This window comes from Cenococcum geophilum (genome assembly GCF_001692895.1).
Source record: "Cenococcum geophilum 1.58 unplaced genomic scaffold K441scaffold_3, whole genome shotgun sequence".
NCBI lineage: Eukaryota > Fungi > Ascomycota > Dothideomycetes > Gloniales > Gloniaceae > Cenococcum > Cenococcum geophilum.
Genome location: NW_027137561.1, coordinates 546,753 through 561,027, shown reverse-complemented (window position 1 = coordinate 561,027; position 14,275 = coordinate 546,753). Strand labels below are relative to the sequence as shown.

Below are 14,275 nucleotides of genomic sequence, written 5' to 3'. Positions count from 1 at the left end.
ACCCCTTATAGCGGCTGTAAGGCCTTACCTTCTAATTACTATATATAAAGCTTAGTAATAGCGAAGACGTAGCTATTTATAACTAAGTATTAGACTATTTTATTAAAAAGGGCGTCTAGGGCCTCCTTATCCTATATCTCTTCTTCCTTATTCTTTATAGCTTCTTCCCCTATAGCTATAGCTGCCCCTATAGCTGCCTTTCCCCTAGCTACCCTCCCGCCTTAGCCATCTTTTATCTCTTCTTTACCCACTTACTATCTTTCTATATCTCTTTCCGTTTTAACTTATGTTTTTAATAGCTAGCGGCCTATAATTCTCGGTTAATGACTTACTACTCTAGAAATAGGTAAAGCTTATCTTCCGTTACCTAGGCGCCGTCCGTATTGCCTTTTAGTCTCGTATATTAGTCTTTCTACTCTTTCTACTTTAGCTTATACACCCTTATAGTATTCTTTAAACGCTAGGCCTTATAAATATTCTATAGCCGCGCTGTTTAGGCCTTAAATTCGCTCTAAAGGCTATAGGGGGGGAGGCTAAAGGGGCTTCCTTTGGCCGTAAAGTGGACCGTAGGGTAAGAAGATTCTTAAAAGACTCCATATCTATAAAAGGTAAGGAGGAGATATATAAGCGCGGCGTGGGTAAATAAAGCTACCAAACGCGTAAATATTATAGGAGAAGAAGAAGAGAGCTCTATATTATAGAATTAGAATTACGGTAGGCCTTTCTATATAAAATTAGAAGCCCTACGCGAGCTATTACGGGTATAAGAATAGTAGAGGGTTGGAAAATAGATTATTAAGGCGATAATGAGGTTAAAGGCGCGCTAAGGCCCTCTATACTAACTTAGTACTAACCTAAGCCTTAAAAACGTGTTTAAAAAGTAGGGGCCACTACCTAGGGGGGGGTGCGATATTTGGACGATATGTTGAGGACCTTAGGGGCTTATACGTAACCTAAGGTTATACTAAGCCTAACCCAGACCTCCGATACCTATTATATATTAGGGGGGGGTTATTTGGCTTAGTTACGGCCTAGGTTAATACAAGGTTAGAGCTACCCCTACTAATAATTGGCGCGAACCCCGTATAAGGTCGCGCAGCGACCGCCCCTAAGTACCTTTGCACGCGATTTTAAGCGAAAAGGTATATAATTTAAGTTAGATCGGTACTTCTTGACGGTCGCGTAATATTACTCTAAATTTTAAACACCTAAACGCGTGCCATTCCTATATTAAAGCGTCTTAGTTACTATAATATAGTCCTATATTAAAACGTCTCGGTTACTAAAGTATGGTCCTATATTAAGGCGTCTTAGTTACTATAGTATAGTCTTATATTAAGGCGTCTCGGTTACTATAGTGTAGTCTTATATTAAGGCGTCTTAGTTACTATAGTAGTTCTATATTAAGACGTCTTGGTTACTATAGTATAGTCCTATATTAAGGCGTCTCGGTTACTATAGTAGTCCTATAGTGAGATAGTATTATATATATATATATACTATTTAATACAGAGCCTTTTTCTTTTTTTTCCGCCCTAAGAGCTAGCAGTTAGATATTCTTATAAAGCTAATCTAAAGAACGCTAGCCCCGTAGCTACTTTAGCTAGTTAATAGCCTGTCTCTTATCTTTTGCTATACCGTCTTCTACGCGCCGTCTTATATCCTTAATTATCCTATAGCGACGGCTATAGAATATAGCCTCGCCGTTAACCCACTAGCGCGCCCCCTAGCAGCGATTAAGAGCTTTAATTAACGGCCTACCTGCTAGCCCTAAAGTCCACTTAGCCTAGAGCTAGAATACCAAATTGCCGCCCTAAAGTATCTTATATTTTCTTAGCGGCGCTTATAGGTTAAGGATAAATAGGAGAGGTGGTTAAGTATTTACTTACGCCTGCGNTAGCGGGGGCGGTATAGATATAGTAAATAGCTAAGCGGGTAGTGCGGATATAGTAGATAGCTAAATAGGGGGTACGGATATAGTAGATAGCTAAGTAGGGGGTGCGGATATAGCAGATAGTAGAGTAGAGGGTGTAGATATAGTAGATAGCTAAGCGGGCGGTATNGATATGGTAGATAGCTAAGCAGGTGGCGCGGATATAGTAGACGTTATAGTAGACGTTATAGTAAATAGTGGATATATGGACTCTGTAGGCCCTATCTAGATACCTATTTTTCCTTACTAGATCTATATAGGTATAGGTGCGAATAATACTAATAACCTTTTTATTTCGCTAAGGCGTTTTAAGATTGTATATATATGTAACTAAACCCCCTTAATCTCTAAGATTGCGGCCTTATGTTTTAGCTTAGCTACAGCCTTATAGGCGGGCTAGTATTTCCGTATTATTAGTTTATTTAGCGTAACTATATTAGCTAGCGAGCTTTTTACCTGCGTGGTAAACCTCTAGTACTCCTTATAGCTAAAGAGGGAGTCCTTTTATAGGGGGTAGAGCGGGAACTGCTTATATAGGATTACTAAGTTCTATAATAGGATTACCCTAAGCGCGTAGAGGAGGCGTAGAAATCCTAAGCTAGTAAGGTTAAGCCGTATAACCTTATTATCGGCCCTATTTAGGTGGTAGGTCTCTATACATTTTAGCTAGATATTAGTCTTAGGCCATATCTTTAAGTAGAGGGCCTCCTCTAGCACCTCCTGCGTATAGGGAAGAAAATAGCCCTTTTTCTCCTTTAGGAAGCCAGCAATCGACCGTATAAATATATAGGGTAGGTAGCTAAGGTAGGCTCCTGTTATCGCATTTATATTCTAGCGTCCAGCCTATTTAATTTAGGTCTCCTTAACGCCGCTAAGCTTGGCGTACTAGACGCTCTACTTATAGGCGCTATAGGTCTTCTCTTTTAAGTAAATCCCTACCCCTTAGAACATCTTTTTATTCTATTTAAACTGCGTATAATAGCTTAGCGGCCGTTGCGGTACTTTAATGCTGCTAGGGAAGATGTATAGGTTATAGTAGTCCTCTAGCTGCTAAAAGGATAGAAAGCTCTTAGCGCCGTCTTTACCCTAGTGGTTAAAGAAGTAAAAGGCTATTGTAGAGAGAGGGTAGAGGATAGGGTTAGTATTACGTATATAGCCTATATACTTAACCTTACTATACTAATTCTGCTTCCCCTATATTATTAATATAATTATATACGGCGCTAGCTTATCTAGTTTAGGCCCTTTATTCTCTAGTTTAATAAGGACGAGGTTAGTAAGCTAAACGTCCTATCTACTTTTACCCTAGGTAATAGTAGTATAGCCTAAGGAACGGGTTAGAAAACAGTAGCTATATAGACTAGTACGAACCTAATAAATGCTTGGCCGCAGTTTAAAGGTAAGACTTAACTAAACTTGGTATCTTAGAGCCCGTCTTCTAGTACTAAGTAATCGCCCTTTTAAGCCCTTTAATGTTGTAGCCGCTAGTAATTATAAATAGGCCTTAGTTAATAAAGTTAACGCGTTAAACCTGGTCCTTATCGCGGCGGACACTGTTTAGTATCGCCGAGAGCTTCGCCCCTATAATGGCTGTAAGGCCTTGCCTTTTAATTACTATATATAAAGCTTAGTAATAGCGAAGACGTAGCTATTTATAACTAAGTATTAGACTATCTTATTAAAAAGGGCGTCTAGGGCCTCCTTATCCTATATCTCTCCTTCCTTATCCTTTATAGCTTCTTCCCCTATAGCTACGGCTGCCCCTATAGCTGCCTTCCCCCCTAGCTACTTTTTTACCTTAGCCGTCTTCTGCCTCTTCTTTGCCTACTTACTATCTTTCTATATCTCTTTCTGTTTTAACTTACGTTTTTAATAGCTAGCGGCCTATAATTCTTAGTTAATGACTTACTGCTCTAAAAATAGGTAAAGCTTATCTTTTATTACCTAGGCGCTGTTTATATTGCCTTCTAGTTTTATATACTAGTCTTTCCACTCTTTCTACTTTAGCTTATACGCCCTTATAGTATTCTTTAAGCGCTAGGCCTTATAAATATCCTATAGCCGCGCCGTTTAGGCCTTAAATTCGCTCTAGAGGCTATAGGGGGGGAGGACAGGGGGGCTTTCTTTGGCCGTAAAGTGGACTATAGGGTAAGAAGATTCTTAAAAGACTCTATATTTGTAAGAGGTAAGGGGGAGACGCGTAAGCGCGGCGTGGGTAAATAAAGCTACCAAATGCGTAAATATTATAGAAAAAGAAGAAGAGAGCTCTATATTATAGAATTAGAATTATAGTAGGCCTTTTTATATAAAATTAAAAGCCCCGCGCGAGTTATCGCGGGCATAAAAATAGTAGAGGGTTGGAAAATGGATTGTTGAGGCGATAATAAGGCTAAAGGCGCGTTAAGGCCCTTTATACTAACCTAGTACTAACCTAGGCCTTAAAAACGCGTCTAAAAAGTAGGGGCCACTACCTAGGGGGGGTGTAATATTTAGACGATATATTGAGGACCTAAGGTTATACTAAGCCTAACTTGGACCTCTGATACCTATTATATATTAGGGGAAGTTATTTAGCTTAGTTACGGCCTAGGTTAATATAAGGTTAGGGCTACCCCTACTAATAATTGGCGCGAACCCTATATAAGGTTACGTAGTAACTACCCCTAAATACCTTTACACGCGATTTTAGGCAAAAAGGTATATAATTTAAGTTTGATTAGTACTTCTAAATAGTTGTATAATATTGCTCTAAATTTTAAACACCTAAACGCGTGCTATTCCTATATTAAGGCGTCTTAGTTACTATAATATAGTCCTATATTAAGACGTCTCGGTTACTAGAGTATAGTCCTATATTAAGGCGTCTTGGTCACTATAGTATAGTCTTATATTAAGGCGTCTCGGTTACTATAGTAGTCCTATATTAAGGCGTCTTAGTTACTATAATATAGTCCTATATTAAGACGTCTCGGTTACTAGAGTATAGTCCTATATTAAGGCGTCTTGGTCACTATAGTATAGTCTTATATTAAGGCGTCTTAGTTACTACAATAGTCCTATATTAAGGCGTCTTGGTCACTATAGTATAGTCTTATATTAAGGCGTCTTGGTTACTATAGTATAATCTTATATTAAGGCGTCTTAGTTACTACAGTAGTCCTATATTAAGACGTCTTGGTTGCTATAGTGCAGTCCTATATTAAGGCGTTTTAGTTACTATAGTAGTTCTATAGTGAGATAGTATTATATATATATATACTATTTAATACAAAGCCTTTCCCTCCCTGCCCTAAAAGCTAGTAGTTAGATATTCTTATAAAGCTAATCTAAAGAACGCTGGCCCCGTAGCTGCTCCAGCTAGTTAATAGCATATCTTTTATCTCTTACTATACCGTCTTCTACGCGCCGTCTTATATTCTTAATTATCCTATAGCGACGGCTATAGAATATAGCCTCGCCGTTAACCCGCTAGCGTGCCCCCTAGTAGTAATTAAAAGCTTTAATTAACGGCCTACCTGCTAGCCCTAAAGTCTACTTAGCCTAGAGCTAGAATACTAAATTGCCGCCCTAAAGTATCTTATATTTTCTTAGCGGCGCCTATAGGTTAAGGATAAATAGGAGAGGTAGTTAAATATCTACTTACGCCTACGCTAGTGGGGGCGGCGCGGATATAGTAGATGGCTAAATAGGTGGTGTAGATATAGTAGATAGCTAAGTGGGGGGTGCGGATATAGTAGATAGCTAAGTAGGGGGTGTGGATATAGTAGATAGCGGAGCGGGGGGTGTAGATATAGTAGATAGCTAAGTAGGTGGTACGGATATGGTAAATAGCTAAGTAGGTGGTGTGGATATAGTAAACGTTATAGTAGATATTATAGTAGACGGTAGATATACGGACTCCGTAGGCCCTATTTAGATACCTATCTTTCCTTACTAGATCTATATAGGTATAGGTGCGAATAATACTAATAACCTTTCTATCTCGCTAAGGCGTTCTAAGATTATATATACGTGTAACTAAACCCCCTTAATCTCTAAGATTGCGGCCTTATATCTTAGCTTAGCTATAGCTTTATAGGCGGGCTAGTATTTCCATATTATTAGTTTATTTGGCGTAACTACGTTAGCTAGCGAGCTTTCTACCTATATAGTAAACCTCTAGTACTCATTATAGCTAAAAAGGGAGTCCTTTTATAGGGGGTGGAGCGGGAACTACTTATATAGGATTACTAAGTCCTATAATAGGATTACCCTAAGCGTATAAAGGAGGCGTAGAAATCCTAAGCTAGTAAGGTTAAGCCGTATAACCTTATTATTGGCCCTATTTAGGTAGTAGGTCTCTATACGTTTTAGCTAGATATTAGTCTTAGGCTATATCTTTAAGTAGAGGGCCTCCTTTAGCACCTCCTACGTGTGGGGAAGAAAATAGCCCTTTCCTTTCTTTAGGAAGCTGGTGATTGACTGTATAAACGTATAGGGTAGGTAGCTAAGGTAGGCTCCTATTATCGCGTCTATATTCTAGCGTCTGGCCTATCTAATTTAGGTCTCCTTAACGCTACTAAGCTTGGCGTACTAGACGCTTTGCTTATAAATGCTATAGGTTTTCTCTTTTAAGTAAATCCCTACCCCCTAGAATATCTTTTTATTCTATTTAAACTGCGTATAATAGCTTAGCGGCTATTATAGTACTTTAATGCTGCTAGGGAAGACGTATAGGTTATAGTAGTTCTCTAGCTACTAAAAGGATAGGAAGCTCTTAGCGCCGTTCTTACCTTAGCGGTTAAAGAAGTAAAAGGCTATTATAGAGAGAGGGCAGAGGATAGGGTTAGTATTGCGTATATAGCCTATATACTTAACCTTGCCGTACTAATTCTACTTCCCCTATATTATTAATATAATTATATACGGCGCTAGCTCGTCCAGTTTAGGCCCTCTATTCTCTAGTTTAATAAGGATAAAATTAGTAAGCTAAACGTCCCGTTTACTTTTACCCTAGGTAATAGTAGTATAGCCTAAGGAATGGGTTAGAAAATAGTAGTTATATAAACTAGTATAAACCTAATAAATGCTTAGCCGTAGTTTAAAGGTAAGACTTAACTAAACCTAGTATCTTAGAGCCCGTCTTCTAGTACTAAGTAATTGCCCTTTTAAGCCCTTTAACGTTATAGCCGCTAGTAATTATAAATAGGCCTTAGTTAATAAAGTTAACGTATTAAATCTGGTTCTTATTGCGGTAGACGCTATCTAGTATCGCTAAGAGCTTCGCCCCCTATAGCGGCTGTAAGGCCTTACCTTTTAATTACTATATATAAAGCTTAGTAATAGCGGAGACGTAGCTATTTATAACTGAGTATTAGACTATTTTATTAAAAAGGGCGTCTAGGGCCTCCTTATTCTATATCTTTCCTTTCTTGTCCTTTATAGCTTCTTCCCCTATAGCTACAGCTGCCCCTATAGCTACCTTCCCCTCTAGCTACCCTCCCGCCTTAGCCGTCTTTTGCCTCTTCTTCGCCCACTTACTATCTTTCTATATTTCTTTCCGTTTTAACTTACGTTTTTAATAGCTAGCGGCCTATGATTTTTAGTTAACGACTTGCTGCTCTAGAAATAGGTAAAGCTTATCTTTCGTTACCCGGGCGCCGTCCGTATTGCCTTCTAGTCTTATATACTAGTCTTCCCACTCTTTCTACTTTAGCTTATACGCCCTTATAGTATTCTTTAAGCGCTAGGCCTTATAAATATCCTATAGCCGCGCCGTCTGGGCCTTGAATTCGCTCTGGAGGCTATAGGGGGGGGAGGCTAGGGGGGCTTCCTTTGGCCGTAAAGTGGACCGTAGGGTAAGAAGATTCTTAAAAGACTCTATATCCGTAAGAGGTAAGGGGGAGACNCGTAAGCGNGGNGNGGGTAAATAAAGCTACNNAANNCNTAAATATTATAGGAGAAGAAGAAGAGAGCTCTATATTATAGAATTAGAATTGCGGTAGGCCTTTCTATATAAAATNAGAAGCCCTNNGCNAGCNATCGCGGGNANNAGAACAGTAGAGGGTTGGAAAATGGATTGTTAAGGCGACGATGAGGTCGAAGGCGCGCTGAGGCCCTTTATACTAACCCAGTACTAACCTAGGCCTCAAAAACGCGTCCGAAAAGTAGGGGCCACCACCTAGGGGGGGTGCGATATTTGGACGATATGTCGCGGACCTTGGGGGCTCGTGCGTAACCCGAGGTTATGCCAAGCCTAACCCGGACCTCCGATACCTAATAGTAGATCTAGGTGCTTTATAGGCGCTAGAGGCCTTACGAATCGACGGCTTAACACTAGAAGAAAGATCTTATATAATATTTTATATAGTAGTCTTGGCTTCGCGAGAGGGTAAGGATTGATTTGGCATCTTGTAATATGCTGAGGCTTTTTGATTTTGGTGCAATTTGCTATGAAATAAAAAATGGTAGGAATATTCTTGTGTGGGTCGCTACGTGGGGTGGCTCGCTTCCTGGTCAACTACGTTATATAGTTATAATATTATATAATTAAAAAACCTAAAAATATTATATAAAATATTATATAAAATATTACTAAAATATATAAGTTAAAAAGTTAATTGATTTTTAGTAGGGTAGAAAAGCGTGTATAAGGTAGGTCCGTGCATAAGCTAATCAAGTACGTTATTTGAGTCGGACTCCGGATATGGCGAGCATCCCCTTAGATCAAAGCCGGCGATCAAGAGTGCACGTGACATCGCCAAGCAGCTAATTATTTCTCTCCGCATTCATTTGTCCCTGCTTTCATCTCCCTCGACGTAACCTCCTCCATCCAACGACTCCCTTCCTTCAATCCATCCCCTTCCTCCATCGTGCTCTTTCTTTTGCGGTGGTGATACATTGGAGGTTGTCTTGTTCGTAGCAAGTCATCGAAGATCCAAAGGTTTGAGCAGCGAGAACTTCACTTTTCACTCACTGAAGGCAATTTCTACTCCATACCAAGCTCCTCAAACACCACCACCCTCTGTGCGATCTTACCGCATCACCATCACAATCCCTAGCAATATCTCACTAGTTGAGAAGGCGCTAATCCTCGACGCTTCACTTCACAACACAAGCACTCTTCCAAGTACACGCACATCACCGTCCTAGATCAATATTTCGGCGACCCTTCTATCACCTCCCAGCCCATCACAACGCCCCGCTTCGTCCCCTACTCCGATCGCCTGCACCAGCAAGTTTTCCTTGGACAGCCCCGCTGTACATAAACGATAAGAATACGAACAAGCTCTTTCGGCCGACTTTACACTTTTTGAGCGGGCTCAGCCTACTTGTGAAAACGTCTTTAAGATCTGTTTGTAGATCTTCATTTAATACAGCAGGAACACGTGACGATATCAACAATGTCCGATTCACCCACAACCGCTCCCACTTCGCAAAACAAGCGGCCCCTAGAGGAGCCGTCCTCGCCTTCCGGACCAGGAGACCAACCCGATGCCAAGCGACCTGCTCTTGACAAAATTGTCAAGGAAGAAGCCGGTACCGAGATCATATCAGCACCGGAACCAGTCGCCGCTGGTACTGTATCTACAGAAGAAATTAAAGCTTCGACGGAGGAAACTGCCGAGCAGAATGGCCACAAAGATGGTCAAGGCGATACTGTTGTACCGGATGCTCCATCAGCAGCTGCTGTCTTAGATACTCAACCCATTCAGTCCACTTCTGGAGCCAATGGCCGTGCAACATCCCAAGGACCGATGCAGCATCAGGACGAGACCGGCTGGTTACATCTTCGCGCAATCATATCTAGTGCTGAGGCTGCCACCGTCATTGGCAAGGGAGGGGAGAACGTTACTCTAATTCGACGAATGTCTGGTGCAAAATGCACGGTCAGCGACTACTCTCGAGGTGCCGTTGAGCGTATTCTGACCGTGAGTGGTTTAGTAGATGCAGTCGCAAAGGTGAGCTCTTAATTTCGTATTGGTGACTTCATGCGAAAGATGCTAACTAAAGCAGGCATTCGGCCTTATCATTCGTACGTTGAACAACGAGGACCTTGAAGCCGCCTCGACCCCCCAATCTAAGACCTACCCCCTGCGTCTCCTGATTCCCCATATCCTGATTGGCTCTATTATTGGCAAATCGGGTGTCCGAATCCGAGAGATTCAAGAAGCCTCTGGAGCGCGCCTCAATGCCTCGGATTCTTGCCTTCCCTTGTCCACCGAGCGCTCACTTGTTGTTCTTGGTGTTGCTGATGCTGTCCATATTGCTACATATTATGTTGGAAGTACGCTTGTCGAGCAGCTTACTGAGAGATTTGGCGGACCTGCCGCTTCTGCATATGCTACCAGGAGTGGCGGGCCAGCAGGTGTAGTCCCTGGAGGAATGCAAGTAGTTCCATATGTCCCTCAGCCTGCCGGTGGTCAATGGGGACATCCAGACAACTTCCGGAAGCACACCAACCAGCCCCAGCGGACTCCTGCTAATCCGTACGGCATGCCTTACCTCCATGGCCAACCTCCTCAACAGCAAGCACAGGCTCCTCTTCACTACACAGCTAACTCTCCTGGCCGCATGCCCTATGGTGGCGCTGGCCCACAGCAGCCTGTACAATATGGTGGACATTCCGCTCCTCAGCCTGCTAGTCACGCCGGACCTCCTGCCCAGCCGATGCAGGGTATGGTTCCTGGACAGCCATTGACACAGCAGATCTTCATTCCTAATGACATGGTTGGCGCGATCATTGGCAAGGGTGGTGCTAAAATCAATGAGATCCGACAACTCAGCGGCAGCGTAATCAAGATTAACGAGCCGCAAGATAACAGTAATGAACGACTAGTTACGATTACAGGAACGCAAGAATGCAACCAGATGGCCTTATATATGCTCTATTCTAGACTTGGTGAGTAGCGTAAACATGAGAAGCTGGCTTTGTCGGCATTGCAATTCTGACCTTTGGCGTTGTAGAGAGCGAAAAACATCGTATTTAATTGAATCTACTGCTAACAGTAACGTTGGGAGCAAACGGCGGAACACAACCGTGAGAAGAACTTTGGCAATTATGTGGCTTATCGGGATTAAAAAGTATGGCGCAGGCGGAATTTGGTTTCTTACACTTCGACTATGTATTCTACTTTCTTCTCAGCTGGCAGCAACCTGAGCAGCGGCTATTTGATCTTGGCAATGGTCTTGGTGTCTTCATCTTCGGATCGTTTCTCGGTTGTCAAGGGCTGAGGGAAAGCAGATTATGCCTCTGCGGACCGGCTTTCTAAGTATATCGTAGGGAATCTATGCGTGCCTTAGACATGCAGTTTACTCCATTCTTCGCGCTCGGCTGTTTCGGCATCCGTGGCTGTCTTGAAGTGCGTCGCTTTCGGATGTTTATGCCTGGCTTAAACAAAGAACGCACGCAACCGCAACGCTCGCGGAGACGTCTGGAAAACCGAAAGCGTGGAGCATTTGCCCTTGGGTTGGTTATCATGGGGTCTTTCACGGTGGGATTTTGTTATATTCACAGAATGTAGGAGTGCCGCGTGCAGTTGTCTTTATGATATTGCTGAATTCCTCCAGCTCGGCATTTCCTTCAATCAATTCTTTTCTCGGTCGTTTCTAAGTGTATAAAAACAAACTAATTTCGTGTCGCATCGCAAGACCCTTATCTCCCCCTTACCTCCATCCCACCAAGCATCTCACAAAACAACAAGAACCGCCCCACCATGACCTGTAGCACCGTCTCGCTCCCTCCACCCTACACGCAAACCGGCTCACGAACCTTCTGTCTCCGGTAAGAGCCCAAGCAAGGAACCCACCCCCACCGCCCCCCTACTAACCCCCCTTCCTTCCACCAGCACTCAATTCAAGACCTTCACCGCCACCGCAACCCTCCTCATCGGCCCAGACCGCGTGCGCTTCCTCGTGCACCGCGAACTCCTAACGCACCACTCCCCCTTCTTCGCCGCCGCCCTCACCGGCACCTTCGCCGAAGGCCTCTCGCAAACCATCTCCCTCCCCGCCGAACCCCTCGCCACCTTCGAGCTCTTCGTCGCCTGGCTCTACACGCAATCCCTCAGCGCCCACCGCGCCGCCTTCTTCAAAGACGCCAAGCCCGCCTACTACACCCTGGTGCACCTCTACGGGCTCGCGGACCGGCTAGCGATCGAAGCGCTCCGCAACGCCGTCGTCGACACGGTGGCCGAGCTGGCCGAGAGCACGAACTCGGTCCCCACGCCGTCGGACACGGCCCTGCTGTACGAGGGCGTCCGCGACTCGGCGCCGCTGCGCGCGCTCGTGCTGGATCTGTTCGGCTTCAAGAGGACGGACCGCTTGCTCGCCGAGCACCGCGACCCGTGGCACCCGCTCTTCCTGCGCGATCTGGTGGTCAGGCTGAAGAGGCCCGGCGAGGCGGCCATGCGGCGCCATCGCTTGGGGCCGTGGACGCCTGCGGCGTGGGCCGTGACGCGCGCTTGTGCGGTTTGTGGGCGGGTGGTGAGGCCTGGGGTGGAGGTGAGCGCGTGCGTCGGGTGTGCGAGGGCGTTTTGTGGGAGTTGTGGTGCGGCGGGGAGGGATGTGGCGAGGTTCGAGGCGGGGGTGGAGGTCTGTAAGCCGTGGAAGGGGAGTAGGTGCGTGTTGTATCATGAGCATAGGGAGACGGAGTCGTGTGGGGATGTGGCGATGGGGAAGTGAAGAGGAAGTGGAGCTGTGGGGTTCTGGGGTGTCTAGGGGGGGCTGTAGGAAGCTCTATGTGCGTGTCTCTATGTGTGGGTGCTGTGGGACTCGGGCTTGAGATTATTTATACCCCGTTCTGTTGAAGTTCATTGGAGTTTCTATTCACGCAGCCAGTTTCCAGCGAGTGTCTTCACGCGCTATGCTAGCACCCCAGCACCAACTCAACCCCATCCCATCCCACCATAGCATCCGCCTCCCCCTCCACCAAACCCTCCTAATACGGCCGAAACTTAACATGATGCACCTCAATCGCCTTCGTCCCACCCCTCAGCAGCGGGATGGCCCCCTTAAACGTCGGCGTCTCCCGGAACGCCATATGCGCCTCGACGCTATCCCAACCCAGCGCGGCCAAAAACACACGGGCCTTCCCGCCCTCGGTGTCCTCGCGCTCGACTTCCTCAATGCTCCAGCCGCCCGCGCAGCCGTGGAACCCTTTGGCGTTCTCGTTGCACAGCCGCGCGAACTCGGCCCAGCTGGCGTCGAAGTCGGCCTGCGGGTACGAGAGCTCAAAGTACAGCGACACGAGCTCGGTGGTCGGCGCGGTGGCGGGGCCCGCGAAGGGCGTGGTCAGAGGCATCGTCGTGTGGTACACGGTCGGGCCGCCGGCGACCAGCTTCTCCACTGATTCTATGAAGGGGCCATAGGCGGGGGACGCCTCGAAGGCTCGGTGCGAGGCGAGGGAGTCCCAGTCTAGGCGGCGGGTGGCTTGTCAGCTGTATTCACCGTTCTTCTCCAAGCACACGGGAATAGTGGGCTGGGGGATTTTTTTTTAAAAAAAAATCGGATTTAGCTTTTAGGGCCGTTGTCAGGTTGGTGCGGAATTTGAGGAGGGGGGAAGGAGAGAGGGTCAATTTACCGATGCACATTTGCAGAGTGTCGGGGTGCTCGACCTGTCGGCCATAAAAAATCTTCTGGTATCCTGGCTGGTCGGCGATAGTGCTGAGAGTGGAGTCCCAGATCTCCTTGGCGCCACCGGTGTCTAGGTCTAGGCCCGGGAGGAGGGGGATCATGATGACTTCGGTTGTTGCTTCCTTGGTCATTGTTGCTGATGGATTGAGGGATCAATTGGAGGATTTCTTGTGAGGGGAATGGAGAGATGGAGTGGTGAGGGAAGAGGGAGAGGAAATGGGGAGAGGGGAGAGTGGAATTTGGATGTAGAGATTCGACGAGTACCTCAGGCTAGTTTTATGGTTGTACTCGGTGTCGTCCCTTGTAACCTTGCTGGTAGAGCTATGCCAACGTTAGCTCGTAATCTCCACGTCGTTCGACCTCCTTCCTGACCCAATTGAGAAAGCACTGCTTCATCACCGTGAAACCACACCACCTCAGAAGTGGTGGCTTAACTATTCCTGAGGTGGCTTAACTAGGTGGTGGCTTGCAGAGTGTGCGACCTTCGGTGTCTTCCCCCTGTGCGCGCGCGGCGGTATCTGATTTCGCTAATAAATAGTCAAGTGCAGCATCCAGCGCAGATACTGTGCACTTGGAAGAAGCGCGCGTACAAACGCGTATGTCCCGCTTAGGGGTGACACGTTAAGCCTTAGATCAGGTGATCGTCTGGGTACGAGCGCTGTCGCGCATCAGGCATACCCACCCAAATTTGATAGAGATTCTCCAGAACGATCAATTTTCTCACAACAG

The 14,275-nt window shown here is 45.5% G+C and overlaps 3 protein-coding genes across 3 annotated transcripts; 2 read left to right on the top strand and 1 right to left on the bottom strand.

Moving 5' to 3' along the window:
* Positions 1-9,075: 9,075 nt before the first annotated feature.
* K441DRAFT_155936 (KH domain RNA binding protein) lies at positions 9,076-11,012 on the top strand. The gene is made up of 2 exons (XM_067640225.1): positions 9,076-9,873; positions 9,929-11,012. The coding sequence occupies exons 1-2, from the start codon at positions 9,316-9,318 to the stop codon at positions 10,820-10,822; spliced, it is 1,452 nt and encodes a 483-aa protein (XP_067509119.1). The 5' UTR covers positions 9,076-9,315; the 3' UTR covers positions 10,823-11,012.
* Positions 11,013-11,532: 520 nt separating this feature from the next.
* K441DRAFT_724715 (uncharacterized protein) lies at positions 11,533-12,723 on the top strand. The gene is made up of 2 exons (XM_067654110.1): positions 11,533-11,696; positions 11,761-12,723. Exons 1-2 carry the CDS (start codon positions 11,629-11,631, stop codon positions 12,593-12,595), a joined length of 903 nt encoding a protein of 300 aa, XP_067509118.1. The 5' UTR covers positions 11,533-11,628; the 3' UTR covers positions 12,596-12,723.
* On the bottom strand, positions 12,724-13,811 carry K441DRAFT_155911 (uncharacterized protein). The gene is made up of 2 exons (XM_067640224.1): positions 13,494-13,811; positions 12,724-13,327 (listed from the first exon to the last, which is right to left on the bottom strand). The coding sequence occupies exons 1-2, from the start codon at positions 13,675-13,677 to the stop codon at positions 12,852-12,854; spliced, it is 660 nt and encodes a 219-aa protein (XP_067509117.1). The 5' UTR covers positions 13,678-13,811; the 3' UTR covers positions 12,724-12,851.
* Between the last annotated feature and the right edge of the window lie 464 nt (positions 13,812-14,275).

Bases quoted from the DNA above. Each gene is read 5' to 3' on its own strand.
- K441DRAFT_155936 (XM_067640225.1), top strand. From the start codon at position 9,316: ATGTCCGATTCACCCACAACCGCTCCCACTTCGCAAAACAAGCGGCCC. The intron at 9,874-9,928 runs GTGAGCTCTTAA...TAACTAAAGCAG, and splicing joins TAGTAGATGCAGTCGCAAAG to GCATTCGGCCTTATCATTCG.
- K441DRAFT_724715 (XM_067654110.1), top strand. From the start codon at position 11,629: ATGACCTGTAGCACCGTCTCGCTCCCTCCACCCTACACGCAAACCGGC. The intron at 11,697-11,760 runs GTAAGAGCCCAA...TCCTTCCACCAG, and splicing joins TCACGAACCTTCTGTCTCCG to CACTCAATTCAAGACCTTCA.
- K441DRAFT_155911 (XM_067640224.1), bottom strand. From the start codon at position 13,677: ATGACCAAGGAAGCAACAACCGAAGTCATCATGATCCCCCTCCTCCCG. The intron at 13,328-13,493 runs GTAAATTGACCC...CCCGCCGCCTAG, and splicing joins CACTCTGCAAATGTGCATCG to ACTGGGACTCCCTCGCCTCG.